This window comes from Thamnophis elegans, chromosome 1, assembly GCF_009769535.1.
Source record: "Thamnophis elegans isolate rThaEle1 chromosome 1, rThaEle1.pri, whole genome shotgun sequence".
NCBI lineage: Eukaryota > Metazoa > Chordata > Lepidosauria > Squamata > Colubridae > Thamnophis > Thamnophis elegans.
The window spans coordinates 154,541,101-154,568,915 of NC_045541.1; the positions used below are offsets into that span (position 1 = coordinate 154,541,101).

Consider the following 27,815-nt stretch of genomic DNA (forward strand, 5'->3'; position numbering starts at 1 on the left):
CCCAGTTTATTTTCAGGGAAACATGGTAGATAACTGAAAACCAGAACAGATCTTGAAGTAATGGTGTTGGAGGACTCATAACATTTTAAGCTATTATTTTGGATCAGCTGCAATGTCTGTAAGCTCTCAAAGAATAGCGCCATGGAAAATGCTTTGCCATAGTGCAAGTAAGAGGCAATTGAGATATGATGGATCTCCTGGCCACAGGTGCACCTGCTTATTTAGCAGGTGTTTTGAATCTAGAAAGATCCAGCAATCACAAGAAAATAATCTATGGTACTAAAGGCTTCTAAGAAATAAAGTAGCGCTGTCAAACTCCCAGCCCCCAGGCTGCTTGTGTCACATGCTGGCTACGCCCTTGCCCAGTTTAGTGAAGGGGGGGAAGTCCCAATACGTCACATGACAGCACTGTGACAACGTCAGTTTGACATCGCTGAAATAAAGCCACACCAGAAAGGTCATATTTCCCCTATCCTTGTGTCACTAAAGATCATTTGCAAGCAGTATATTCTCAATGACATGCATAATCTTGAAATCACTCTGAAACATACCTAGTAATAAGTTTCTTCCAAGGCTTTCTGCAAATATGAGCTACCATTCTCAACAACTATCTCAAGAAGCAGGCTGTTAGAGATGAGAAAATAATTATGCAGAATATCCAGGCTAAGTAGCAGCATTTTGATGGGAGAGTGGATCAGCCTTCTCTCAAGGCTAGAAGCATCATTTCTCTTGAGGATGCATTTACTATAGCCTCAAGCTATAGCCCTGGAGGATTTAATTTACCATCAGTGTGGATTAAAAATCTCATTTTAACAATATTGTATTTTATAAGGATTTTGTTTTTCCTTTAAATGAAATAACTCAGTTGTGACTCTAAATATGTTAATTATAAAATTATAAAACTCCTTAATACTTTAAATTCAGTTTTTATCTAAGTCTGTTTCCTTTTTCCATCTTCATATTGTTTTACGCTGTTATTATAAAACACAAATTGGTAGATTATATTATATTTGTAACAGTGGTGTTTACTTGAGATTAACACATTGATATTTGGATCATTTAACTTTTAAAGATAAAAAAAATTCAATATTAATTATAAGATATATTAATTATAATATTAAATATATAAGAATGGCGGAGCTCAGAGGAGTTAAAAGAGGGATTACCCTAGAGTTGCTACATAGCCACAAACATACTAAATTCAACCCACCCACCCCAATTCTTTTGACTCCTATCTAACCTCTATAGTAGGTGCTTACCATTGGTTAAGAATATTCCTGAAACAATTTCTAACTTCCCCTTTTTGTTCCTCTTTCCACTTTGAAGTAATATGCTGATGAAGATTCTTAGTCATCCAGGTAGAATTACCTGGAAGTTGAGTCATAGCAGCTGGACTTTTTTTATTGTTATTTGAAAAAACAAACCAAAACTACATAGATTGTCTCCAATTGACCACATTAGAAATGTAAAAAAAAAAAAAAAGCCTAAAAATTGACTTTGCAAGAGATTCTGATGAAGTCTCTCTCTTTGATCATACACAGTTTACTTCCCCACTAGGCACAAAAATAATTACTTTGAAAACACTGCTTACTTGCTGAATTCAGCAGTGAATTAAAGGGCATGAGTAATTAGCCCAATTCAGATACTGTATGTTTACAGAAACTTCTGAAAAATCCAATCAAGCGGTTTCCTACATTACCTGTGTAACAGGTTGCCCAACATGTGCCCACCAGTCATTTTAATGATTTGCTAGATGGTGATCTCTTTAGTCATACAACTGCCATGTCTATGTGGATCACCATGCAAAATCGCTGCATTACGTTCTGCTTGCTGAATCCCCTGTAAAGATTTGTTCAAAAGTTATGTAAGCAGCCCCACTTTTGTCAAGGGAAAGTGGGCATTTTCAGCATTTGGAACAGGTGCATGAGTCACATAAAATATTCTGAGTCCTTATGTCATTTAGGAGCCATATGTTGCCCCTCCCTGATGTAACATAATTCATCCATTACTGCTTGCAGTATTTCCTGCCATATGCAATCCTTGCCTAAGGGAAAGCCCTTCTACTCATGTCGATCATCATTAGCAAGCTCAAACTCTCACAAGCCTTCTTTTAACATTGCAGTTTCAAAGAGCTTTTTCATAAATCTTTCAGATGCCCATTAAGGGAGCCTGCTTTCTTAATTTTCTGGCTTTTATCTAGAGCTGCTTTCAATCTTCCATACACAACAGGGGTGGGGGGCAAAGTGTGAGGATTTACACAGTTGTGTACAGTTCTAAACTGAGAAAATTAGGCTATGGGGAAGAATATATCTAAATCTCAGCTTGAGTATTTGAAAAAGAAGCAGGCAAGGCAGAAAATGAAAATAATATTTGGCTTTGGGGCAAGATACAGACTACAGATTCCCCATATAATTCTTTACTTTTAATTTGTTTTTGTCTAAGATATTGTAATACAAATTTCTCTCGTTGAACTGGTCTTATGCAATAAGAGAGATAGCATTGGTTCCTCTGATAATCAATATTAGAGTTCTGAATTCAGAAATCAGTTTCCCTCATCCTGGTACTCAACAGATATGTTAGATTCCAATATCAATAAATCAATTCCTTCAAGCATGTTGGCAACAAACAACAGGAGATGGGGGGGGGGGACTCTCACCATTTCACTGGTTCTGTATATGAAAAATGTCATCCATATCAAATGTGATGCATTAAAAATAATTCAATGTATGAAATTTAAAAATGAAAATATACCACTACATAATTTTAGAAGCAAACACAGACCCTTAAAAATATATAGAAGGGAACAACAGAGAATGAGGTGGCTGGATGGAGTCACTGAAGCAGTAGGCGTCAGCTTAAATGGACTCCACATTATGGTAGAGGACAGGAAGGCCTGGAGGAACATTGTCCTTGGGGTCGAGATGGGTTGGACACGACGTCGCTAACAACAACAACAACAACAGGCACAATTCTACATCTGAGTCCACAAGAACACTGACTGTCAAGGAGGAAAAAAACCCAAACAAAGAGGACAGAACAGTGCAACAATTGGAGACTCTTAAGACTGGACTCCTTGAGAAAGCATCATTTGTTACACTCCTTCTCTTTGTCTTCCTGTCCGTAGAATTCTATTTACCTGGATTTATCACTTTCTTCACCATGCCTCCTGGTGTACAGCAGTGGCATTGTTTTGTACATTTGGTATTGGACTAAACTTACAAATATTCTTTGCTGTATCATAGGCCATGACTCCAACTAAGTTTCCAACTCATAATCATCCTTGAAATCTAGTTTTTCTAATTCTTTTATAATTTAGTAATTTGGGCATACTGCTTGAAGTAGAGCCTGGTTAATGCAGAACAAAGTGGAAGTAATTTCTTCCTTTCATTTATAAACTAACCATTAGTGAAGAACTAAATTTTGTTTGCTCTTTTCGCAGTTACACTTAGCTATAATTAGTTACTGTTCTAAGATCCTTTTAACAAGCATTATTACCAAGCTACATATCACCAACCTCTTCCTATATTTTTTTTCTCCTAAAGAAGAATTTTAAATTTGTCTCAACTATATTTGATTTGTTTATTTTTAGTCAATTTCTCAAAGCTATAATATTTTGCACTTGGTTTCTGTCTTTTGAATTGTCAGCACTGATATGCATGTTCTTCACCTTTGTGTTCACGCCATAAATAAAAAATGTTTAAGAGCAGCTGGACCCAAATCAAGCCTTGTGGTATCCGTTATTTTATGCCAGTATGACAAGGAACTGTTGATCTGCACTCTCTGGAGTATTGTTTTTAAGCCAACTGTGGCTTGTAGCTATTAGCTAATATACATGTAAGTCTCCATACTTAATCAACCTATAAATCAGAATGTCTAGGGCTTTTCTATCAAATGCTTTGCTTGGGATGGTTTTTTGTTTTTTTTAAAGAACCATCATAATCACTAAAGATGCTGAAAGGCTAAGTTCGTAGCAGAAAACAATGGTTGGAATGGTAACTGAATTTCACGTCATCTATACAATCTCCATTCTGAGAAACAATTATCACAAATATCCAGCAGGATATGAAGCTTTTTTTGAAAAATCTGGACCTTGATAGAGTCCCCTCCTCCAACCAAATGATTCATTTTCCAGTAATGTTCATGGCACATTCATGGTTAGTTGCCTATTGGCATACTTACTTTCACCCTGTCTCCCTTACTTTCAATCTGATCTCTGATTCTTCTGTACCTGTCTATGAAAAGAAATTCACTCCAAAAAATACCTTTTTGCTGCTTAAAAACAATATAGTTTCATATCCCGTTTCTGTAAATTCAGCTATTGCACTTCTTTATTGATTGCTCTGTTTTATTAAAGTCATATGTACTGGTCTAAGGAGAAAAGCTTTCATATTCAATCAAGCTGTTTATGTACAGTCTCCCAGGGCTTATTTGGATGTTCACTACTACAAGTGAGAAATGCAAATATAACAGAAATGTCTGATGGGGACTAGTTTGGCATTTCTACTATCGTCACTCACAATGAATTCTCCCCTTCCTGCAGAGGAAATACTTAGGCTTCTTCTTTGGATAGGATGCTGGACTGGGAACCTGAAATACTAGTTTTTCCAGTATCTGCAATTTCCAGCTGATGTGGCCAACCAGTCTTGCTACTTCCCAGTATGCAAAAGTCTTTTTCCACCACTGCATTAATTTAAAAAAAAAATTAAAGAAAGCCAAAAGATTCCTCTTTTGAATTTTAAATAAACATTTATTTCCTTTTCCAATCAACTGCTATTTCTTTTTAAAAAATCAAATACTTTGATTTAGTTCAAACAAAAGCATAAATTTGGATACCGTATATACTCGAGTATAGGCCGACCCGAATATAAGCCGAGGCACCTAATTTTACCACAAAAAACTGGAAAAGTTATTGACTCGAGTATAAGCCTAGGGTGGGAAATGCAGCAGCTACCGGTAAATTTCAAAAATAAAAATAGATACCAATAATGTTTTTGAATATTTATTTCAAAGAAAAACAGTAAACTAGCGGTGTATTCAATGAAATACTTCACTCACCTCATGATGCTGATGTCCCGCTGTGATGATGATGTCCCGTGCAGCCGCGGGAGCGATGTCCCGCCTCCTATGACACACGGCACAGTGATTCCTATCATTGGATCACTGTACCAGAGGAGGTGGGACATCGCTATGTGGCTGCTTGCCATAACAAGGAGGAGGTGGGACATCGTTGCAGAGCGGCAGGAGGGGGAGGAAGGGGAATCGTAAGACAGCCCTGCATTACATTAGAACGTGAGGAGGGGGGATGGTGCGGTGCGCGCTGCGCGGCAAACTGACACAGAGGGAGGGGAAACTCACAGGGGCACTGGGCCATTCACGAGTGTCACCCAGCAGCATGGCCCCGCCCCTTTTTATCCTCCATTTCGGGCAAATTTTTCACTGACTCGAGTATAAGCCGAGGCAGCTTTTTTCAGCCCAAAAAGTGGGCTGAAAAACTAGGCTTATACTCGAGTATATACAGTATTTCTAATCTGGTGAACTCTAACACATAGTCAAATAAAATAATATTATCTGTTTCTTTTCTTTTTCTAGTAGTAAAGAAAAGGATTAAAAAACTTTGTGAAAGCACCAGGAAACTACAAAAAGAAAATGTTTCCTCTTTCTTCCTCCATTCTATTTTCCAGCAACCTCTATAAAAGAGCCAGAATAATTGGATAACGAAAGCCCCCTTGAAAGTATCCTAAATTTAATAAGTAAATAAATAATTTCACAGAACAGGGAATAGCTATTTATATCAATTTGAGTCCAACTCTCTCTCAGTGGTGTAATCTTTAAACTGGTTTGATTCTTATTCTAATAGATTGCAACTGTAGAACAGCCCAGTTATAGACACTAACCCCTAGTTAACTTTGGCTGATCATAGAAACTAAGTTGGATCTAATTAATATTTGGATAGACCATTAGAAAAAGCTTGGAGGTGTAGTTTAGCCCAAGAGGCTAAAAAAATAAGTTAGAGGATGGGAATGCCAAACAATTTCCTTATTTCAATAAAGGCTTTCACAACCAGTGTCAGTCCAGAAGTGATGAGTTTTTGTGCTAATAGACTATGTTCTAATTACCAAATATGTGTGCTCACTTTCACCTCTAAAGAGGCCAGCCACAGTTGCTGGCAAAACATTTGGATGCCAAATAATTAGAACATAGCCTATCAGCCAGAGGTTCATCACCACTGAACTTCCCATATAATTGTCAAGAAAACTATATGAACATTTCCCTGTAGTCCTATGAGTTCAAATCAACTGAAAGAGAGGCTTTACCTTTAATTTTGAAATAATGGCATCTTTTTTAAAACACTGCAGTAAACTATAGCAACTTTTAAGCCAGTTAAGAAAGGCTTTTATGAATGTTAAAACCTTTTCTCTGGATTTTCTCCTGGAATATCAGGAGATACTGTAACCCTATGGCTGCAATACTTAAAACAGAAAGAAAACAGTCATTTTGATTTTTTTTTTTTTAATATATTTTATTCATTTTTCACATTCCATTTGCAATCACTTATATACAGGGTATTTACTATAAGAAAAGAAAAAAAAAGGAGATAAAACGAACAAAAAAAGGAAACACAACTCATCATTCGCAACCCCACCTAACCCTTCCATCCTCCATACACCCCATCTACCCCCTCCAACTTTCCTTTCTCCCTCTAACACTCCCCTCCTACTTCCCTTTCCCCTCAAGCCTTCCTTCTCCCCTTACTCCCCACACACCCTCCTTACATTCCCCTTACTCCTTCCTTACTCCTCCCTCTTCTTTCCCTCTACCTCCCTCCTTGGTGTATGCCTTTATTCGAGTGTTGTTTGATCTGATAAAAGTAAAATGAACCAAGGAAAAAAAAAAAGAAAGAAAAAAAAAAGAACCACCGTATATAAATACATTCTTGTTCTTATTAAGACTATGTTAACACCCCCCCCCCCACACAAATCCCCATCCCTAATCCTCCCGACTTCCCAGGGCCCACACCTGGCACTACCTTCTGTCTAAAATATCTTGTATACATATGGATTAAAAAATAAAAGTAATATGTCAAAAGAAAGAAAAACAGAAAAAAAAGAAGAGAGAAAAGAAAAAAGAAAAGAAAAAAAAGAAAAAAAAGAAACCACTCTTTGTGTTGATCTCAGCCCCCCATCTTTATCTATGCTTAAATAGTATAAATCATTCTATCTATATTTTATTCTCGTCTCTTACTTCTTTGCTATTTACCCCAACCTTCTGTAGACTCTCCCGTTCCTCTTCCTAAACCTTATGATCCCTTCCGATAAAATTTAAACAACGTGGTTCATGCCACATATTCAAATTACTTTGCAGAAGAGTAATCAAGCATTCCCTTCTAGTAAAATTTAAACAGCGTAAATGATCTTTCTTAACCTCCTTTTCAAACAGTAATTCAAAATAATCTAGCCAAGCTTCCCCTTCTTAGTAAAGTTAAGCAGCGTAGATCAAATATTACTTTACACAGAAATCAACTTCTATCTTAAGATAATTCCAACCGACTTTCTCTTCTAATAGGATTTAAATAACGTAGTTCATTCCACATGCATTTTACCCTCATCCCTTACTTGTCTGATATTTACCACTATCAAATTTATGCTAACATTTGTTTAAAATCTAACTCAAAGCAATTTCAACCAACTTTCCCTTCTAATAAAAGTTAAATAGCATGGATCATTCCACATATTCAAATAATACTTTCAGCAAGAGTCAGTTAACCTTCTGTTTTAAAATAGTCCCTTCTAACAAAGTTTAAACAACATAAATCATTCCGCATTCTTTTTACACCTATCTTAAGATAATCCCAACCGGCTTTCTGTTCTAATAAGCTTTAAACAACGTAAATCATTCCACATATATTTTACCCTCATCCCTTGCTTGTCTAATGTTTACCACTATCAAATTTATGCTAACGTTAATTTAAAATCTAGCTCAAAGTAGTTTCACCCAGCTTTCCCTTCTGATAAGAATTAGTCCGCTTTTTCTACCGGAGAGAGGTCTCAAACCCCCATTCAGTCCTTAACTTTGGCGAATATTTTGAAATGTCTAAATTCTCGATCTCCGTTTTTCTGCTTCTCCGAGGGAGGAAGGGCTACCCCCTCCATCTTGCAGCCACATGGCCTGCCGCTTGCTTTCTTCCGCTTGTCTCTCCTCTCTTCCAAGTGAGTCAGGAAGTCCCGCCTTCAAAGTCCTACAGTAGAAATCTTGAGCCTCCGAAACAGAGTTAAGACGAAATCTTTGATTCTCAAATGTAACCGTGATGCCGGCAGGGGCCTCCCATCTGTATCGAATCTGTTGACTCCTAAGCTCTTTAGTTAAAAAGGTGTAGTCCCTTCTTGCTTTCAACATCTGGAAAGGTATATCTTTGAAGACAATCAGGTCCTGGTCATCAACTCGGAGACTGTTGTTATGAAACTTTTGCACAATCGCGTTTCTAGATTCTTTTGTAGAGAAATGTATAATTATGTCCCTCGGGAGCTGTCGCTGTTCCGCTATCAATGAGTTCTGGCGATAGATTTTCCGAATCTGCCAATCAAACTTAAGTCCCGGGCTTCCCACCGCATGGCTGAAGGCTTCAGCAAAGGTCTGTTTCAGATTCTCTTGCTCCTTTTCACGGAATCCTCTGACTCTTATTGCAAATGCCTTCCTATTAAAATTTATCATCATAAGCTGTTGTTCAGTGTCTCTAATTTTTTGTTGTAAAATTTGAATATTGGTAGTCAAATTAAAATTAGCCTTCTCCAAACTTTCCAATTTGTTCTCTATTTCAGCAGAATAATCTGACAGGGCAGACACGGCTGCAAACGTATTCGCCTTCATTTGATTAACTTTAGACTTTAAATCATCATATAGTTCCAATACAAATTCCTTAATTTCTTGTTTAAAATCATTAAACATTTTAAAGAAATATTCCTGTGTTAAAAGTTCTCCAGTAGAAGGCATAGGAGACAAAGGCTGTGGTTCCAGTAAAAATTCTTTAAATTCTTTAGACACATTTGTAGCAAGGCGCTTCTTTGACCTGGGTGCCATAATAAATACACAAGTAAGCAGCGCTTTGCTCCCCTCTGTTTCCAAAGAAGAAGAGTTTATTTTGTTAAGGAGCGGTCTGCAGGAAGGTAAAACCGGCTAAGTATATCCACTATCAATCATCCACGGAGAGAAATCGCCATTTTGAAATCCATTTAGACAAAGAAGTCTCTAAGACAAATGGTGCTGGTATTTAAGATAGTAATAAAAACATAAATCTCACAGGGGTGGGACCCGCCCGTATCAATTCTAGCTTGAAAAAAACTTTGTTTTGTCCTGGGGGGGGCTAGCCTGTCTGGGGCTGCCAAAAAAAAAGGCAGCTGAGAAGAACTGGCTGGAGATAAAAGCTCCGCTCCGGCTGGATCTAATCTCTATCCACAGCCAAAAAAAGAAAAAGGCTGTGGCTTACGAATAGACCCTAGCCTACAGAGCTACTCCCTGCCCCTTTCTTAGCCAAAAAGGGGTGCTATCTATGATCTTATTTAGATATACAGACCAGATCTCTGAGGAGCTCGGTGGAGCCCTCCTCGGCAACAGGCCACGCCCCCAGGAAGTCTCCCAGTCATTTTGATTTTGATGTCATTAAAATTCATTTTATTTTATCAATATGTTTATATTATGAATCAGGCCAATTCTTTCAGCTTTAGCAGTTCTATAGAGTTTTCGACTAGGCAGGATGCTAGTCCACTCCTAGACTAGACTAGAAATGAGGAATTTTAATAACCCAGCTAAAACAAGAGTAGTGAAACTTCAAGAAGTTCAACAGCCTTTACAATTCTCAGGGCAACAGGTTCTTCTAGCTCTCCCTAAAGCTCCATCTAAAACCCCAAATTTTGAAGAGTAAGGATCAGCTCGCCTTCATCATCTGTACAAGGTTTTCCATACAATAGCATTGTATCATGTACACATTTTCTGTGTCTTTTAATCACTCTCAAAACCTTTATTTCTTAGGACCATTGGATTTAAACAGCTTAAAAATGCATCAGAGCATTCAAATAAATATGAAATCCAGCAGGGAACTGGATCTGGATTTCTGGTAGCTGGATTTGCTAGTAGACATCTAGCAAATTAGATAGTGAAGTAGTAGTCACAAATATCACATTCCTAAAATATATCCCATTTTAGGAATGTGGCATTTGTGACTACTATAATTCAAAGCCTTTATTGTCATTGTACATCATGTATACAACGAAATTGGTTTAGCCTCTACTGGTGCAGTCCATACAAGAATACAAGACAACATTAATAATACACAGAATAATCCTTATTCAAATAGTTAGGGGGGAAACTAGTCATACGTTTCCATATATACCTACTACTTTATCATCTAATTTGCTAGATGTGTACGAGCAAATCCAGCTACCAGAAATCCAGCTATCAGAAATATTAGCAAAGCCAGCCACTAGCAAATCCCGCTACCAGATATCCGGGTCCCGCTACCTGCTGAATAGTAGTAGCAGTGCTAGTTACAATACAACATTCCTAAAATATATCCCATTTTATCAACAATAGAATACAAGTCAGCAAGAAACTAGCATAGTTTACACTTCCTAAGCTTCCTATATAGTAGATGCTCTCCTTTGTTCTGACTTTTAACTTTCCAATTCTCATTCAGTAGCAAAACAAAGTCCAGCCAAGTCAAAGGGCAACTAATTAAACACAGCTATACCATCCTAGAATTTCATTTCATTTTAGTCTTATAAAAGCATAGTACAGCATAGAAGCTGGTCTCCCTTTTATGATTAAAGAAAACTGGCTAACCCACTCATAAAATATATCCCTACCTGTTTTCAATACTCTGAAGTGTTTGCAAGCGGGATGAATGCCAGGGTGTGTTTTAGCATGCCATCTCCCAAAAGAAAAAAGGGGGAAAAAGCACCTGGTCCTAAACACAAAAGGCTGACTCACCTGCTTCGCATTCATTACCCTTTTAGAATGAGGACATGAGGACATGATGTACTTCTCAAAGTAGAACATTTTTCCAGTATCAGCCAGAGCAGCTGTACATACAGCTATTTTCAGGAAAGAAGGGTTTCTAACAAAGGGGGGGGGGCGTAGTGGAGACAAAACATCACCCCTTTTCCTATGTGACAAACCTGTGCTTTCTTTCTTTAAAACAAAAAGAGACAATATGATCATCTATAAAAGACAATTATCAAATGACTATCATTACCGTATTAAGACCTTTATACTGAAGACTTCTTTTTCTGCATAATACTGCGGAGATGTTCAAAACTTGTTTAAAGAAAACTGTGCTCCTTCAGAAACTTTTCAGAAATCCCAACATAATTCTTTCTTTCCAACAAAAAGAAATCTAGGTCCATATATTCCAGCCCCTACTTCCCAAATATTTAACATGAAAAAGGACAGGCTGCCTTCATGCAATTAGTTCCATAATTAAACTGTTCATCATTCTATTTTTGTTATTCTAGATTCATAATGGTAAGCAAACATCCCTTAAAGACAACCTTTTCCTTTCTGCTGAACCAAGCAACTATGAATATGTCTTAGGGTGCTCAAAATTCAGAAAGGGCAATGGTGAAGCAATAGAGATATACCTCTTAGAATAAAGCCAATGCCAGAAACTTGTATTCTGAAATCAGAATTGTAATGGAAAGGATTTCTTTAAGTTAGAAAGCTCATCAGTCTGAAGAAATAGCAGACATGAAACTAAGCAAAATTATAAAGAAAGTTAGTATTGCCAAGTTCAAAAAGTATGAGTAGGGAAACAGCAATATATGTGAATTATTGGAAATCATAACAATCAAATTGTTTCAAATTTGGAACTTGCCTATGATCACCAAAAACCAAGGTCTACACTTGGAGAATTTCTGCAATACATACTCCAATACATCTTTTAAAAAATTATTTATAATAAAATATTATTTGTAAGCTTGCATTTCTTCTTAATGCCTCATTCATCTTTTTTTTTTTCAATATTTACACCAAAAAAAAGGCCAGGGGAAGTCTAGGCAAGTAGAAACACATGTACAAATTTTGCTAAGAAAAGAACAAACCTCTCCTTTTCTAGATCACACTTGAGATATCAGGATAGACTACATTAGAAAAGAATGTTCTTGGTTGTTAAGTTTTATGTTTCTGCATTCGGTGGCCTTGCCTTATACGGGCCTCTCTTCTTGGAATCCTTTTCCAAAATACAAATCAAGTAGTGAATAATGGATGCATGCCAATTATGAGAAACCGTAAGAGAGTTATGAGCTAAATAATGTAGCCTTTGGAGCCAAGAGGATGGCTTTCTCTTTTATTAGCATCCATGCATGCATTTGAAGGTATTATTGGTAAATAAAGTAGTCTATATATATATATAGCTCAACACAAGATATATTGCATGACCTTTAAGATTAACTTATTATAGATTATGGCTTAACTAAGATTCATGTTATAATAAGTGCATTAATCTGTAAGATACTTTAGAACTTTTTATAGTTAAAGGACTGTAGGAGGGTAGCACCCACCCCTCTCGTAGAAAATGAAATATTTTAGGAAATATTAAAAGGACAGAATATTCCCCCTATAAAGGAGGCAGAAACTCAGCCCTCCACATTCGTAAATGGGCCATTAAGGCCTGAGCCAGTCTATTCTACAAAACAAAGATCTACCTCCTTCAGGCAGAGCTGTAATAGGAATCCCAAAGCCTTTTCATTACATCATCACCCAGCAACAGCTCAACCAATCTTGGAACTCAAAAGACAGACAGCCTACAAAGTTAGCTAAGACCCCCACCCCCTGGGACTCTGACCACCAATCAGAATACATTGCTTATACAGGAACAGGAAGCTCCAATGCGAGGCCCCAGAGAGGGTATAAAACTCAGGCTCTCTCAGGATCTCTTCCTTTTTTTTCCATCAAGATCTTAAAGGCATTCCCATCAAAGGTGGTCCCTATTTTTCTACTTGCATTTTTACATGCTTTCGAACTGCTAGGTTGGCAGAAGCTGGGACAAGTAACAGGCACTCACTCCTTTATGCGGCACTAGGGATTTGAACCGCTGAACTGCCAACCTTTCTGATCGACAAGCTCAGTGTCTTAGCCACTGAGCCACCGCATCCCTTTATATACATATGTGTGTATGTGTGTGTGTGTATGTGTATGTATATGGAAGTAGTGATCTTCCTCCCATATTTGGGCATACCGGGGGTTGTAAAATCTAAATAGATACCTTTCACCCTGGCTGGCTGATAAGGAGTCGAGCTCTGTGGCTCAATGGTTAACACATCTGCCTTAGAGGCAATACAGCACAGGCTCGATTCCCAGCAAGGGTATGGCTAGCTGATGAGAGCTAAATAGCTTGAAATAGATCTATACTAGTCTCCCTTTATTTATTTATCAGCACAAATATAACAAACATATATATGTGTATACACACACACACACATATACATACACACACACACACACACACACACCAGTAGGCAAATGATACTCCTTACTACTCAGACTATAAACTCTTAAATACCACATCAAGCTAATATTGGTCTGATGAAGCATAGTGATACTTGGTCTTATGACAAGTAATTACCCAAGCCAAGAATTTTGATAAGTGCATTTTTTAAAAAGCTACCATTACATTTGTTTTTTAAAAATTCAAATTACAGGCAAAGGGCAAGCTTTTTGTAAACACATAAGTCAAGGCAATATGTAGTTATTCCTTTTACCTAAAAGTAGAAACTGCAGGCTCATTAAATATAAATAAATCATTGCAAAATGCAGAGATGCTGTACAATATTGATGGAAATGTCATTAAACTTTCAATAATAACTTCTTCCATATTTGGCCTTACTTTTTAAGAAAGAAAGAAAGTAATGTTTATTTTTTAAATTCTGCTAGCAAAGCACTTTCTCACTTTTTCCCATCATCAAATACATTTGGCCATTTCAAAGAACAATACGTGAATTGTATTTATTTAACAAGAATCATGTTTTATTCAACTCTTCTTTCTACACACATGCTCTCCAAACAATGTACCAGACCACTAGGGCCACATCTTTGCACGTGCAAAATCACAGATTTGATCTTAAACACTGCACTGTTGTATTATTATTATTGACTGTACTCATGTAGGGTGAAGATGTACAAATCCATCCGCTCCACTTCCAACCTTTTCATAATGAGTGGGAAGCTTTCAAGGACATTACAAGCGAGCTTAATTGTGATTATATAGTAAACTCAAGCACTTACCTTGCTGAAGAATTAGGACTCAATTCAGAAGTCAGGGAACAAAAATGAGAAGTATATCATCATAAATACAAAAAAATCTGCACTCTTGACATTAAAGAAGGATATTCTTTATCAAATTTTAAAATACCTTTATATTCTAAAATTAAATGGAACAATATTCATTTTCTAGTAACATTATATGGATCCTCGGTTTCTTCCTTTCCCCTTGTATTTAGCTTATTTCAATCCCTATAGTAAAGTTTTTATATGTAGTATCACTGATTTTTTTTAAATTATTTGTTATACTTCATTAACAATAAATCTCTCCTAACATTTTAAAGGGATAAATAATACAGAATATTACAAATTAACCTACCATTGGTTGTCAAAGGCCTTAAATATATCTAGAAAACAATCAGCTTAGCAATATAGAAAGACAGGCTAAAAAAATCAAAGCCTTCAAAATGCTCTATCTCAGCTATGAAAATTGATGTAATCATACAACTCTGCTTTTATTCAGAAGTAACCCAAGTGAATTTATTAAGACATATAATACCAAATAAATGAACATATATGTGCTTTTGATCCTGGCACGCACATGTGCCCACATGCACACACACACATATACATACACAAACACATATTCACACAAAGTCTAGCAACAATTACTCAAGGAGTTTCAGTGCAAACTAAAGTATGGCTTGACATGTGTTCAAAATTATCTCTCTGCAATTGAAGTAAAAATAAGAATAATAGTACACTCCATTTTGAAAATAAAAAGCCACAAACATGAAAGAATTTGCATATATTGTCATGGCCACATACATAAACACATTGATAGACTCAAAATGATTTACATCAGTGTCATTAAAGTCATACTTTATCACTTCTCTTAAATGGCACATAATTAAGGTAATGGATATAGATTGCCTAAGAGCACAACTAAAGATATACTAAGAATAGCAACCAACTCCATATCCCAACTATATAGTATAAATATTTCACTAACAAAATGAAGCCTTGAACCTTTCTACAGATCATACACTCCTCTGATCAAGAAAATCGGTTATTTTAAGTGTAGATAACACTTGTTTTAATTATCATTAATCAACTTCATAACACATTAATCAACTGCACAACAGTCATAATTAGTTCAGAGAGATATTTACAAAGGAACAAAGCAGGTCCTCTCACTAAAATTACAGTAGTGCAATGAAAAGGATATGCATCTGCTACATTGAGACACTGAAGGAAAAACTGAAGGAGGGATGTGGGATCCATTTTGCAATATTTTCCTTATTGTGGTAACATCAGCTGTAACATATCTCTCACACTAATAATTATTATAGGTTTTTTATTATTTTAGAACTATTGTCTATAACATTTGCTTCATTTTCTATTAGATATATACTGCTATATATACTATATACTATATACTATGATATATACTATTAGATATATACTATGTTTGTTCAATTTAAGGTGACACACAATATGCTCCCAGCTAAATTTTCCCTACAACAAAATTCTGCGAAGTGGGTTGAGCTGAGAGAAAGTAACTAGTCCAAAATCAACCCCAACTTTCATGCCTAATGAAGAACCAAAAGTCACACTCTCTTGGTTTCTAATCTAACACACATTAAGCATTAGATTAAAAACAGTTCTCCAATATTATTAATTTAGAGGTAATCCTTGCTTAACACTGTAATTGGGACTAGAATTTCCATCACTAAACCATGCATTTGTGGTCTGATGTCACAGCAGTCCCCACTGACCTCATTAAGTGAGAATTTTGTAATATTAAGCAAGGACCTCCTCACAATTTTCTGCCAGCTTTCAACAACCAATCATTGAGGAAGCTGGCAGGCCAGCTGGCAGATAAGTGGCTGCTGTGAGGGAAGCAGGGTGCATCAGTAGCTGCAGTGGCACGTGTGAGTATTTTCAGTTCCAGGAATGGCTACTGCCATGTTGGAAATACTTACCTGAGAAACCTGCAAGATTCCCTGCTGGCTTCCCCATAGACTTTGCTTGTGGGAAGCTGGCAGGAAAGGTCACAGATGATAATCACATGACCACAGGGTGCTGCGCCCATCGTAACTGTGAACTAAATGCCAAGTGCTGAGATCACAACCATAGACTATGAAGGTGGTACAACTGCTGGAACTTCAAGGATCAGTCATAAGTGCCATTAGTTCAGTGCAGTAGCAACTTCAAATAGTCACTGAACAAGTGATCAATAAGCGAGCACTTCCTAATCACTCCTCAGGTATTTTCAATTACAATGTCTTGATACGGATGACAAAACAAATGTATTCGTAGTTTGGAGTCCTCCACACCTCCAGTTTATCTCACTGGAAATGAGGCAATGTTTTTATCTACTAAATGGCTGTTTTAAACTCCAATAAACTCCTTGCAGCCTCTACAAATAAACTGCATGAACACAGGATTTCACTGTTTGCACTTTCATCTTCCTCGAACGAAGGAACCAAAAGAAAAACAAAAGGATAAATATACAAGACATGTATTTCATTACAATAAAATGCCCTAGCAAGGCTTTCAAAACATGGAAACTGAATACTTTGCAGGAATGTTAAACTGGTGGCCTAGATGCATCACACACAGGCCACACCCACCTCTGCTCCACAAAGGCAAAAAAGTCACACTATGTCATGATACATCACATGACACAGTCGAGTTTGACTCCCATTTCTTTTCTTCTATCTTTACCAAAGGCCAGAAAGAGATCTTAATGCAAATCTATTTACCTAAGAAGTAAAGAAACATTTTCTTAAACTCGCTTCCTTCTTAGTAAGTTGTAGGCATAGGCCTGTAGCAACTGTAGGCATGTAGCAATACTTGAAGAGAAAGTACAAAGACTGAAGCTTCAACATAGATGAGAGAGTCTTACCGGTGATAATTATGCTTATAATGAAGATAAAGAAATGTCATACACTAGGAAACAGAAAGCACCTCTGAAACTCAAGAACAACTTTCAGATCCTTACAAAACAAAGCCTATAACTTCAGGGAAGAGGGAAAGGGGAAAAAATGCTGGATAAGAGACAAGAAATCTCCAAAGGGCAGAGAGGATGCACCTGTTCTTAAAAGAAGACAAGAAGAATTATAGTTGTTGGTGACTTACTACTATAATTGTTGGTACATAGTATGTTATTAAGTATGCTATTTTACAGGAGCACAGATTAAAAATATGGCAGAACTATTTTAAAGACTTAAAGCATTAAGTCTATTGACAATTATAACCTCCTACTAACCCATCTAAGGACAAAGAATAAGGTCAAAAGTAAGAAACTTAAAAATAGAGGAATTCAAGTGGTATTCTCGTCCATCTTCTTATCTATGAGAGAAAACTGGAAAGCGATAGAATACCTGGCTTCAGAAATGGTACTGATTGTTAAGATTTCAATTCTGAGGTCCTGGTCTGGATGATGGATTGCTGGCATAAGAGTGTTTGTTCCTCACAAGAAATAGTAAATAATGTGATCTAATAAAGCAGTGTTTTTCAACCACTGTGCCGCGGCACACTAGTGTGCCGTGACATAGTGTAAGGTGTGCCGTGGGAAAAACACCTGCCTATAGTCAATATAGGCACAGAGTTAAATTTTTTTAACATTTTCTAATGGTGGTGTGCCTCGTGATTTTTTTCATGAAAAAAGTGTGCCTTTGCACAAAAAAGGTTGAAAAACACTGTAATAAAGTACAGTAACCTCAATACAAATTGTATTCTATGGGTATTGGAGATAAAAATGCTACAATACAGACAATTGCTGCAGAAAGAAATTGGACAATAATCCTGTAATTGAGACTATTAAACCACTAAATAAAAGAACGGGAAGAACACTCATTAAGTTTGTTGCCTTCATTTTTATATGATAAACAAGAACGTGAAACATAAAATCACTACAGATAGAGAAACAGGATTTAACAGGTATAAGATAGATTTGATGTGATTGCTCCCATTATTGGAATATAGTAGCTAAAGGATTAAATCTGTAAAACAGCAATATAAGTAATAGAAAGGGAGGAAAAATTGCTTGTAAAATATATTTTACAGAAGTTAGTAAGAAAAGGAGTTTATGATGAGTTGGAATCGCCAAAAAGGAGATACTAAAAGGACCAATGCAAAGAATTCCAACAAAGAGAAAAAAAATGGAACAGAGCTGCACAATGAATGGAATTGTACAAAAAGTTTAGAGAAGTTATGAAAACAAAAGGATATACATAGGCACTAAAAACATATAACTAGGAATAAAAGAGATAGGTAGACCGGAATTATAAAGATAATGTAGGAAAAAAACTAATGCATACGATGTAATTATATTGCTCAATAAGAAAAACAAAAAGGGCTTCTTTAGGTATGATCAAAAGCAAAGGGAAAGAAATGAATCAATATAGCCAGATGTTCAATCAGGTTTTTAAAAATGCAGGCAGCAGCAAGAAAAAAACCTATTCAATTCCTATTTTGGGTCAGTCTTTTCTGATGAAAGAATGTTTGTTCCAACAGGCAATTGTGCTAAGCAAAACAAAAGGACAAAACTGAAGCTTTAGAGACGAACAGAAATATACTCAGGGAATATCTATTTATTTTCAATGTGTTTAAATTTCCAGACCCAGATTATTCATATCTCAGGATACTAAAGGAATTTGCTGAGGACCTGGCCAAGCCTTTAGAGGATGAAGATGGAGAAATAGATAATTGAAGGACAACTTAATCTTATCCTTGTCTCCCTCCTCAAAAAACAATTTCAAAGCCAAAGTTTCCAGATAACTTCATGACCCAGCTGATTTATAAGTCCCATGAAAACAATACAGAGATAACCAGAACTATGCAATAATTTTGCCAACTAACTTTATCTCATTTCTTAAACTTCCTTAGTAAGTTATGTAAAGGCTGAGAACATGTGGACATTTGTGTCTCAAGTGAGACTTTTTGGGTTGATTTGTTTAATAATGCATTATTTTGTTTTCTTGGCTGTCCACAGTATTCTCAGGAGTGTTCTCCAACAAAGGTCAAAAGTGTCAATACTCTTTCCTGCTTCTTCAAATTTCAACTCTCATTTCCTATTTCTTGTCTGCTTGTTCTTTTACTATCAATAGTTTACCCTAAAAGGCAGAAGCTACCTAAAGTACCTCTTTGATTATCAATTATAAGACAGGTTGCATTAGCTTGGTTATTAGCCTGGTCTAAGGCTATTGTCATTAATTAGGCCATCTTTATATTAATTTTATTCCTTTTTGGGGAAAAAACTATGCTCTTTGACTTTTCTTACTAGAGCTTTGAGACCCTATGCATTTTCAGCTGTCAGAGTACTGTAATCAGCATAATGCAGATTGATTTTTCTTTCCTCCAGTTTTAAATCATGCTTATGTTCTTTCAATTCAGCTTCTCTTTATATTCAGCATATAGAATGATTAAATAAGGGGAAAGTGTGCAGTCATCTCATTTCTCTGGCAACCTGGAGCCAGTCGGTTTCATCATGCTTGGTCCATAGTGGGGATCCTGACCTATATATAGATTTCTCATGAAGACTATTAGATGTTGTGGAATTCTCATTTTTATAATCACATTCCATAGTTTGACCTTATTGAAAAGCCTTTCTATGATCAATGAAGCACTGATCTAAGTTCACCTTCTAATACAAGATTTATGTTGAGTATAAATAAGATAAACTATAAAGTACTAAGCTGTAAAATGCTCTGTACTGGCAGAGTAGGATCACACTGAGACTAAACTATAAAACTTGAGCATGAAACATGAGTTAGAAGTTATCACTCTATTTACAATCAGACTGGAAATCATTGCTCACAACTGATGATGCAAGACCAACTCGGAAGAGAGATACTTCCTAATAGATAAATATGTGCAATCGCCATCATTCTATTAATTAAGTGGATAAAATGGATGGAATACTTATTTAATCTGCTATTCACATAAAATAGTCAATGTCTTAGAAAAAAAATCTAAACTTCTTGTTGAATTAAAGAAAGGTTGAAAAAAAACATAAAACAGAAGCAAAAGCAAAATTCCTGACTTTGGAAATAGAAACATTGGCCTTGAATAAAAAAAGACCTTGGAATTATACTTGATCACAAGCTGAATGTGAGTCAGCAGTTTGATGAGCTATAGAAAAAAAAGCAAAAGCAATTTAGGATGAATAAAAAGCAAAGCATAGTTTCCAAATCAGAAAAGATTGTTCCACTTAATTCTACATTAGTCAGGCCACAACTTGAACATTTTGTCAGGTGTGGGGCTTTAAAAACAATCCAGAAACATTGGAACAGTTTCAAAGAAGGGCAAGAACCATCAGGAAACTGAAAGCTTAGGAAGAAAATTTGAAAACTTGGCCTGGTCTAAAGAAGAAGGACACAACAGCAATGTTCTTGTATTAAAAAGGGTATCAAATACATTTTTCCGCTATCTTCCAAAAAAGGCAGTAGATATTGTAGAATAATTGTCTTAAGTTATAGGAAAGCCAATTCCAGCTGAATGTTGGGGGGGGGGGATAGGAATTCTTACTAATATTACCAGTATAAATAATGTAGGATAAAATTATAGGTATTGGTTCTAATAGAACCAATTATTGAAAGAGGTCATGAGCTTACCTTTGATACAAGTATTCAACTACGTTATCAGGGATATTTTAATATGAATCCTTGCAGTTAGCTACTGTTTAGAATTAATAGACTAAATAAGCTGCAATAACTCTTAAGATTTTATAAAAATTCAAATTCAAAACTAATTTTCAATGCTGAGAGGTCACATTTTAGTCAAAAGATGAAAATTGATTTAAGAATATCTCTTGGCAGACCCAATTCAAGACACTTCCAAATAAATACTCTTATAATGTATTCTATATTTTCCTATAATAGCCAGTTTGTTGCCTTCCAGAATAGAGTGGTAAAAGCTCTCACATGATTAATTAGTATTTAATAAGATGCCATTTCTTAAAATATAGGTTTTTGTTCAATTTAAATTTTAATTCTCTGTTTTTATCTTGTTCATTGCCAAAGTTATTTGTGGTAGATGGGCAGCTATAAAAAATGTTAAATAAGTAAATAAATCATTGTGACCAAGGCCACTGGTTATGTATGTCCTCCATAGTTATTGATTCAATTAATTCAACTATTATTATGGATTAATATTGCATGGCAAGTAGTATTATTCCATTTTTAAGACTGCTCACTCATCCAACAAATCTGAATGGTTTTACAAAGATTAAGACAACAGATAAAGAAAATATCACACAATAAAAGCAACCACATCAGGGACAAAACCAGGCTTAAAGTAGACAGTATTAGTGGGCTCATAAACTATCATAGCCCAATGCCAATTGAACAAGTCAGGTCTTGTCACAAAAGGACAAGCTTAGTTCCACATATGAGAGGGCTTTTAAAGAGGCAAGTGCAGTAACAAAGAAAGTATGCCTCTTAAGTTTCTAAGGTAACAATTTTTTTACTAATAAAATTTTATGAATCAGATCAATAGAGTTGGTGAGAACTAATTCTATATATTAATATACATTGCAATAAATTATTTTCTTTGTATCTTTTGAATTATCTGTTAATATTAGGTAGCTCCATATTCTAATACTAGAGTAAAAAGCATAGCTATAAATGACCATATATTCTTAGGAATCTCAAAATACATTTAAATGTGTGGGTTTTTTTTTACAATGTCAATACAAAAAGATATGAATTCCTTAATGTGAGGGATCCTTGGAGCTTTCTGAGCTTGGTTTCATTACCCAAGTAGATAACATCATCAGAGCACTGTTCATGTTATCTAGTTTGGGTAATGAAACCTGTGTAAGAAAACAACCAAGCTCAGAGAGCTCTAAGGATCCTTCATTTCAACCTGAGCTATTCTTCTTTATCGATACCTTAACATGCACTCAAGGGGGTATTGACTTCTGGGCTGTGTTTTCAAAAAGAGCATTTCTTCTTTAGTCCTAGCCAGGAGAGTCACTGGAAGTAAGGCAGCAGATAATTTTAATTAAAAATATAAAAGGAAACATTTGTTATCAGATGAACTTTGGCTGCCATCTTTTTTTATAATTTGTTATTCCACATTCAACGGACAGACAATAATACATGAATAATTCTGCCATTCTAGCTTGCTCCCATTATGTCCAAACAAGTTGATCGAATGGACTGACTGAAAATTTCCATTATGTCCAGCGTGCAAGAGTCTATCTTTCTTTTGGGTTGGGCTTTTACATAGGTTTCAGATTGGTTTCAATGATACCTTTTTACTTTTTAAAAAGCGTAAATCAAATAAACCTCCTTTAAGTAATCATCAGTGTTTACCCAACTTCAAGTTTCATAAACAGCTCTCCCTAATAATGACAGGTTGCAGCCCTTTTGTGTACACTAACACTATTCCTTTATTGAACACACTATGAGAGTGAGAACATTGCAAAGTAGTCCGCAACTTATGAACAATCATTTAGCAACTCTACAATGGCATGTAAAAAAGTGAATAGCCCTCACACTTAAGAGCATCTCCACAGTCACATCATCAAAATTCAGGCACTTGGTAAGCAACATGTATTTACAACAGCCACAGCCTCACCATATACAATCTTCCCAAAGGGCTTTCCACAAGCAATCCAGATTCACTTAACAACCCTTTGATATGCTTAATAACTGCAGCAAAAAAAATCAGGCACGCTGGCGTGATGGTTCATTTAATGAAGTTAAGACAGAAGTTCTGGTTCCAATTGTGGCCATAAGTCAAGGACTACTTGTATACTATTACAGAGATTCCAGAGGAGTTAATAAGGTTGCATAAGTAAATATAGTTTAAAAAGCTCCCAAAATGGCTTTTTAAAATAAAAATTCCAATTTAGATCTCAGTTGCTGCTCTAAAATTTCACCCAAGTTTATCAGACAAAATAAAATCAGGCCTTGATGATCTCTCAGCAAAAGTATTTGCCTTCAGCACCACTATTATAGTGGGCCAAAAATATCTATTCTGCATTTAAGACGTAACTGTAGTGTGAAATCCTTTTCCTAATCTGAAGCCATAGAGGGCTAAAGGGGATGTAAAAGCAATCCAATTTTCTATTTTTAAAACTGTACATCATAAAAACTGCATCCCTCTCTCTGGATCATATTTGCAGCTGATACAGCTTTGCTGAAAACAATAGTGCTGCATCTGCTTTTGCTGGCAGAATATTTGACCTTCAAGGGATATAGTTGAAGTACATTTTTTTTCCTTTCTCAAAGTATGGAAGGCATGCTTACATTCAAGAAAAGATTAATATCTGCAGGAAAGCTCCTTTTGAAGACACACACACCATTGTCAAGCAAGTAAGAGATATCCCTACAGCGATGCATTTAACATCAATCTCTGTATATTTAAAATAGCAGACAAAACACATTTATTTCACCCAATCTTTACCTGTTCCTCTTTATAGCACTGGATTTAAAATGCTTTTGTATTTTTTGTACTTTGCATTTGAAGATTCTTTTAGCCACCTTTAATATTCAATTGGATTGAAAAACAAAGTACAAATTGGCTGAATAAGTAAGCAAGCAATCAAGGAAGAGTAAAATGTACCATCTGCAGAACTCACAGCTTCCTACACAGCAGTCCCTGATGGAGAAATGTACTTTTTCTTTATCTAGCCCAGCAGTATTTATTGGTAACAATAGTCCAGGAATCAGGCAGAAATCTTCCTAATCATTTACTCCCTGATCCTTTAAGATAGAAGCAGACAAAATCAAACTTGAGTACTTCTATATAACAGCATGTCTATCAATGACCTATTATGATTCCCCTTTGCAGAGTAACCTCCCAGTTCAAGGAGCAATTAGCTCACCAATGAACTATTGTCTTTTAAGTTGTAATAAACCCTAAACATAAGCAACTGAAATTATTTAGCCTTGTCAACCACTTTATTCCTCTGTGGGTTTTTTTCCCTTTTATTATTCCTACTCCTTGGGACAGAAACCTGTCTTGCTGCATTTTTAAAATATTATGTATAGCACAATATAAATAAAAGCAAAAGCAATCACTCTATAATCTTTAGTAGAGAGCTGAATTTCTCCATTCAATAATAACTTCCTACCTGCATGCATTCAATATAATAAAAATCTTTAACTGATTTATTAATTTACCTCTATTCAGGTTATGTGCTTCAAAAATATGGATTCACCACATTAGTAGCAAAGAGATACAAAACAGAAAAAAATTAACAGCTCATGTCTTATTTTGAAAATTACATTTTGAAAATTATTACAACAGTTTTTTAGTATAATAAAAAGAATAAAAAAGTAGAAAGCGGTATTTTGATTGTATTTTAAAATATATTTTCACTTAATGTGAGTAATCTTTCTTCTATGATCCAATCTGCAAATGCTCACACAGACTCATTCATTCATAATATTTACCAGAAAGTATTACTCATTATATTTGATATAGTTAAATATCTTCCCCAGCATGATTGCCTTTTAAATGACTTCAACTGCAGCTCTTATCCCCTATGGAAATGCAGATATATATATTTAACACACCATCATATGACTCTCTTTCAATATTATGCATAGCTCTGGAAAACAGTGTGTAATACTGAGCAAAAGAGTTAAAGACAGAAAATACCAGAAAAATAAATTTAACTAAATCTAGCTTAAAACAGCACTATTCACTTGACAAGCAATTCTTGGTTGCACTACATCAATGAAATTAACCATATGCTGCTTTTGCTTTCCACAAAATTGGACAACTGCTAGATAACAATATTTCTTTGCTACTATCTAGCGATTATCTGCACTACTGTAGTCAAATTGACAGCCTGGTTCTCACCTTTCTCTTTTAGAGCATTGTATCAACTCTGTGCAGCTGTGTTCTTCTTCTGTGTCTTCCCCATGCTCAGGATTAAATAAACTTTCTACTAATAATTCCCCAATAAGCAAAGACAGAGATAAATGGAGGAGAAATCTGAAAGTATGATCTGTAACACTTATGCTTGTGCTCCAGCTTAAAAACAATTTCGCATATAACTGAATATATGAAAATTTGTAGTACTGTAGTCCTTGCAGAAAAAAAACAAAGGACCAAAACAGTGAATAGCCTTATATTAGCTTCTGAGAAAGAAGAAAGGTTTTTTTCAGTTCATAAATCTGACAGTGGGTGCAAAGCAAACCTTCCTAGAGTTACAATCAGAGTGAAGAAACATAGAAGATATTCTGCACTTCTGGAACCCAGAAACAGTTTCCAGGTCCTGACAGGTAAAACAATTCTGAATCTAAGAGGTAAAAAAGAGGGATGCAGAACAGGAGACAAATAGATACCTAAAGGGAGAGAATATGAAATTACACTCCATCAGAATGTGGACAGACATGATCATTACCAAGATATTGCTATCTAGAAATGAAATAAATATTTACTGATGAAACTCATCAGGCTATGGGCTGTTAATATTTGCTGGGAGCAATGGCTGAAGAATGTAACAACACAACATTCAAGCCTGATCACTGGATGAGTTCAAGTAGAGGCTGGACAAACATTTACCTGGGATGATGTAACTTGGCACCTTTGACAGTAATAAACATTGACTTGATACAAATTCCAGAAAAAGAAATGCAATCCTTCATATAAACCACATTTACACACCATTCAAAAGAGAAAATACAAAAAACTAAAAAGAAAACAAAAGGGTCAGAACATATCCTCCACAGCAATCAATACCCAGAAAGCAAGGATTAATAAAGGACAAGCAGTGAAGCAGTGTACAATATCCCAATCAAGGACCTGCCAAGGAGAAAAACACACCTCCATCAACAAGGCAGGGCAAGTTACTGTATATGAACAGGCAGCAAATCCCATGCTCTGATGATGTTACCTGATCAAATAATGAAATATCTGTAAATAGCAAGCAAGCAACCTCAGAAAGCACTAAGGACTCCATAACCAATGTCTCCTTTGAATAGGGATGTTATTATCCACTATTAATGCCAGTATTATTTTTTAAATATATTGTAAACAGTGGTGTATATTGCTGGTCTATGACCGTAATAAAGTTATATTCTATTCTATTCCTTTCAAATCCAGTAGGCAAAAAAGTATATTACACCTGTTAGAAATGATCTACCAGCAACTACCTTCAGCCACACATTTCTTTGGCTTCAAATGATGCCTACATAAAACAGTAGCACTCTAGAAAGTGGGTGTTATGCTGAAGAAACAATAAACATTCTTCAGAGTGGATTGAAGAGAAGCACAGTCAAAAAATGATTATGTTCAACTGGTACAACATGCAGCTACACTTACATCTTATACACCAACAAAAAAGGAATAGAGTCAGGTTGGCCTCAAACAAAACACAAACATCTCACCAGTTTCCCTGAAAATAAGACCTTCCCAGATAATAAGCCCAATCAGGGTTTTGAGTGCATGCAGTAAAATAAACCCTCCCCCTCCAAATAAGTCCTCTCCAAAAATATTGCAACACAGCAGTAGCCATGAGGTGACCACGCTCGCTGCCTACTGCACCTCAAAAATAATAAGACCTCCTCAAAAATAAGGCCAAGCGCTTATTCCGGGGATCAAAAGAAAATAAGATCCTGTCTTGTTTTCGGGGAAACACAGTACAATAATAAATACATTTAATATCGCAAGACCTTTCAATGTTTTTATTGCAGAGATCCTCTGAAATCCTCTGTATTGTTTAAAACTCCTTTAGGGCTTATGACCTGGTCTCCTAGCATGTAAACAAGGGCACCTTTAAACATCTGCAAAATTGCATTTCTCTCACTGCAGCCTATCTCCATCATCTCTAGATAATAAAGGAGATGCTCGGTGTGTAACCTCTAGAGCAGGGCCCCCCAAACTTGGCAACTTTAAGACTTGTGGACTTCAACTCCCAGAATTCTCCAGCCACCCAGGGTGGCTGGAGAATTCTGGGAGTTGAAGTCCACAAGTCTTAAAGTTGCCAAGTTTGAAGACCTCTGTTCCAGAGCTATGTCAGCTTTTGAAACAGGCTTTCCCATCCTCAGTTTCTGCGGAGACTCCAAGCCCTAACAGCGGAGCCTCCTGCCTTTCTCCCACCGCTCCTCTGCAAGCCAGAGACACTTACAGAGTGTGTCCGCAAACGTTGACCATCAGCTTGAGGGAAGGGTTCCTGTATTTGGTAGTCTTGCACCGGGGGCAACCTTGGTCATCCATGGCGAGAATCTTCCTACTAAATTTGCCGCCGGAGCCGCCGCCGCCCTCACTCCTGAAACACGGCGTCCGCCCTTTAAAAGCGTCCGTCTGGCTCTCCAGCGAGGGGAAGGATCGTTCCGCTGTGCAACAGGGAAAAACGTCCTGCGCCCTTTGCTAATTACTTTATGTGTGCTTTGAAAAGAGGAGAGCGGGTGAAAAGCGGGGTGAGTGAGTAGCGGGGCGAACTGAAGCTAATTTTTCAGGAGGTATTTGATGTGAAGCATGGTTATCCGTGCTTATTCGGAAGTAAGTTCTATTCACCCTGTTTATTTCCTTAAAATAAAATAAAAAAGCTTCAACGCTTACAATTAGAGTAACATCGGTTCAGACGAGACGATTCC

At 36.2% G+C, this 27,815-nt stretch overlaps 1 protein-coding gene across 1 annotated transcript in view; it reads right to left on the minus strand.

Annotated features, from left to right (window-relative positions):
• Nucleotides 1-27,501, minus strand: part of MNAT1 (MNAT1 component of CDK activating kinase) — a 113,153-nt gene extending 85,652 nt beyond the window's left edge. The window contains exon 1 of the mRNA XM_032235788.1: nucleotides 27,347-27,501. Coding sequence (XP_032091679.1) covers nucleotides 27,347-27,435 — 89 coding nt within the window. The 5' untranslated portion in view covers nucleotides 27,436-27,501. The remainder of the gene's footprint in view (nucleotides 1-27,346) is intronic.
• Between the last annotated feature and the right edge of the window lie 314 nt (nucleotides 27,502-27,815).